This window comes from Teleopsis dalmanni, chromosome 1 (genome assembly GCF_002237135.1).
Source record: "Teleopsis dalmanni isolate 2A chromosome 1, ASM223713v2, whole genome shotgun sequence".
NCBI classification, from domain to species: Eukaryota; Metazoa; Arthropoda; class Insecta; order Diptera; family Diopsidae; genus Teleopsis; species Teleopsis dalmanni.
In genome coordinates this window covers 187546620-187547076 of record NC_051846.1, presented here as the reverse complement: position 1 = coordinate 187547076, position 457 = coordinate 187546620, and the positions used below count along the sequence as shown (strand labels likewise).

At 24.3% G+C, this 457-nt stretch overlaps 1 protein-coding gene across 1 annotated transcript in view; it reads left to right on the top strand.

Annotated features, from left to right (window-relative positions):
• The window catches only part of LOC119666905, a 4527-nt gene extending 4352 nt beyond the window's left edge, over positions 1-175 (top strand). Inside the window, exon 3 of the mRNA XM_038076185.1 lies at positions 151-175. Coding sequence (XP_037932113.1) covers positions 151-175 — 25 coding nt within the window. The remainder of the gene's footprint in view (positions 1-150) is intronic.
• The last annotated feature ends 282 nt before the right edge of the window (positions 176-457 follow it).

Below are 457 nucleotides of genomic sequence, written 5' to 3'. Positions count from 1 at the left end.
TTTGCTTTATTTGAAGTTTACTTTATGAGTAAAAGAAAGTTTTTTTTCTCAGTACATAATAAACTCACTAAAATATACAAAAGTCATAAACTAATTAAGTGTACTTTTACTATATATCATATCATATATTAAATGCTATTGTTTACTCAGCGTCATTGAACCACGTTGGCAATGACTGTTTCTGTCAATTTTTTGTGGAACTTTGGTATCTGGTATTATGTTACTCTTGTATCTGAACGCTATGTCACTGGCATTTTGCATCTCTAATGCAATGAGGAATACGTACATATTTGTAAAATTTATTGTTATTAAATGAGTAATGATTTTTAAATTTATTTTAACTTAAACTTACCAGAGTTTTATATTAAAAAAAATATTATATAATTTATTGCAGCATTTTTTAAGTTTTTGCACAGCATTTTTATATCAACGAATTTATTGAAAAGTTATAATTTTT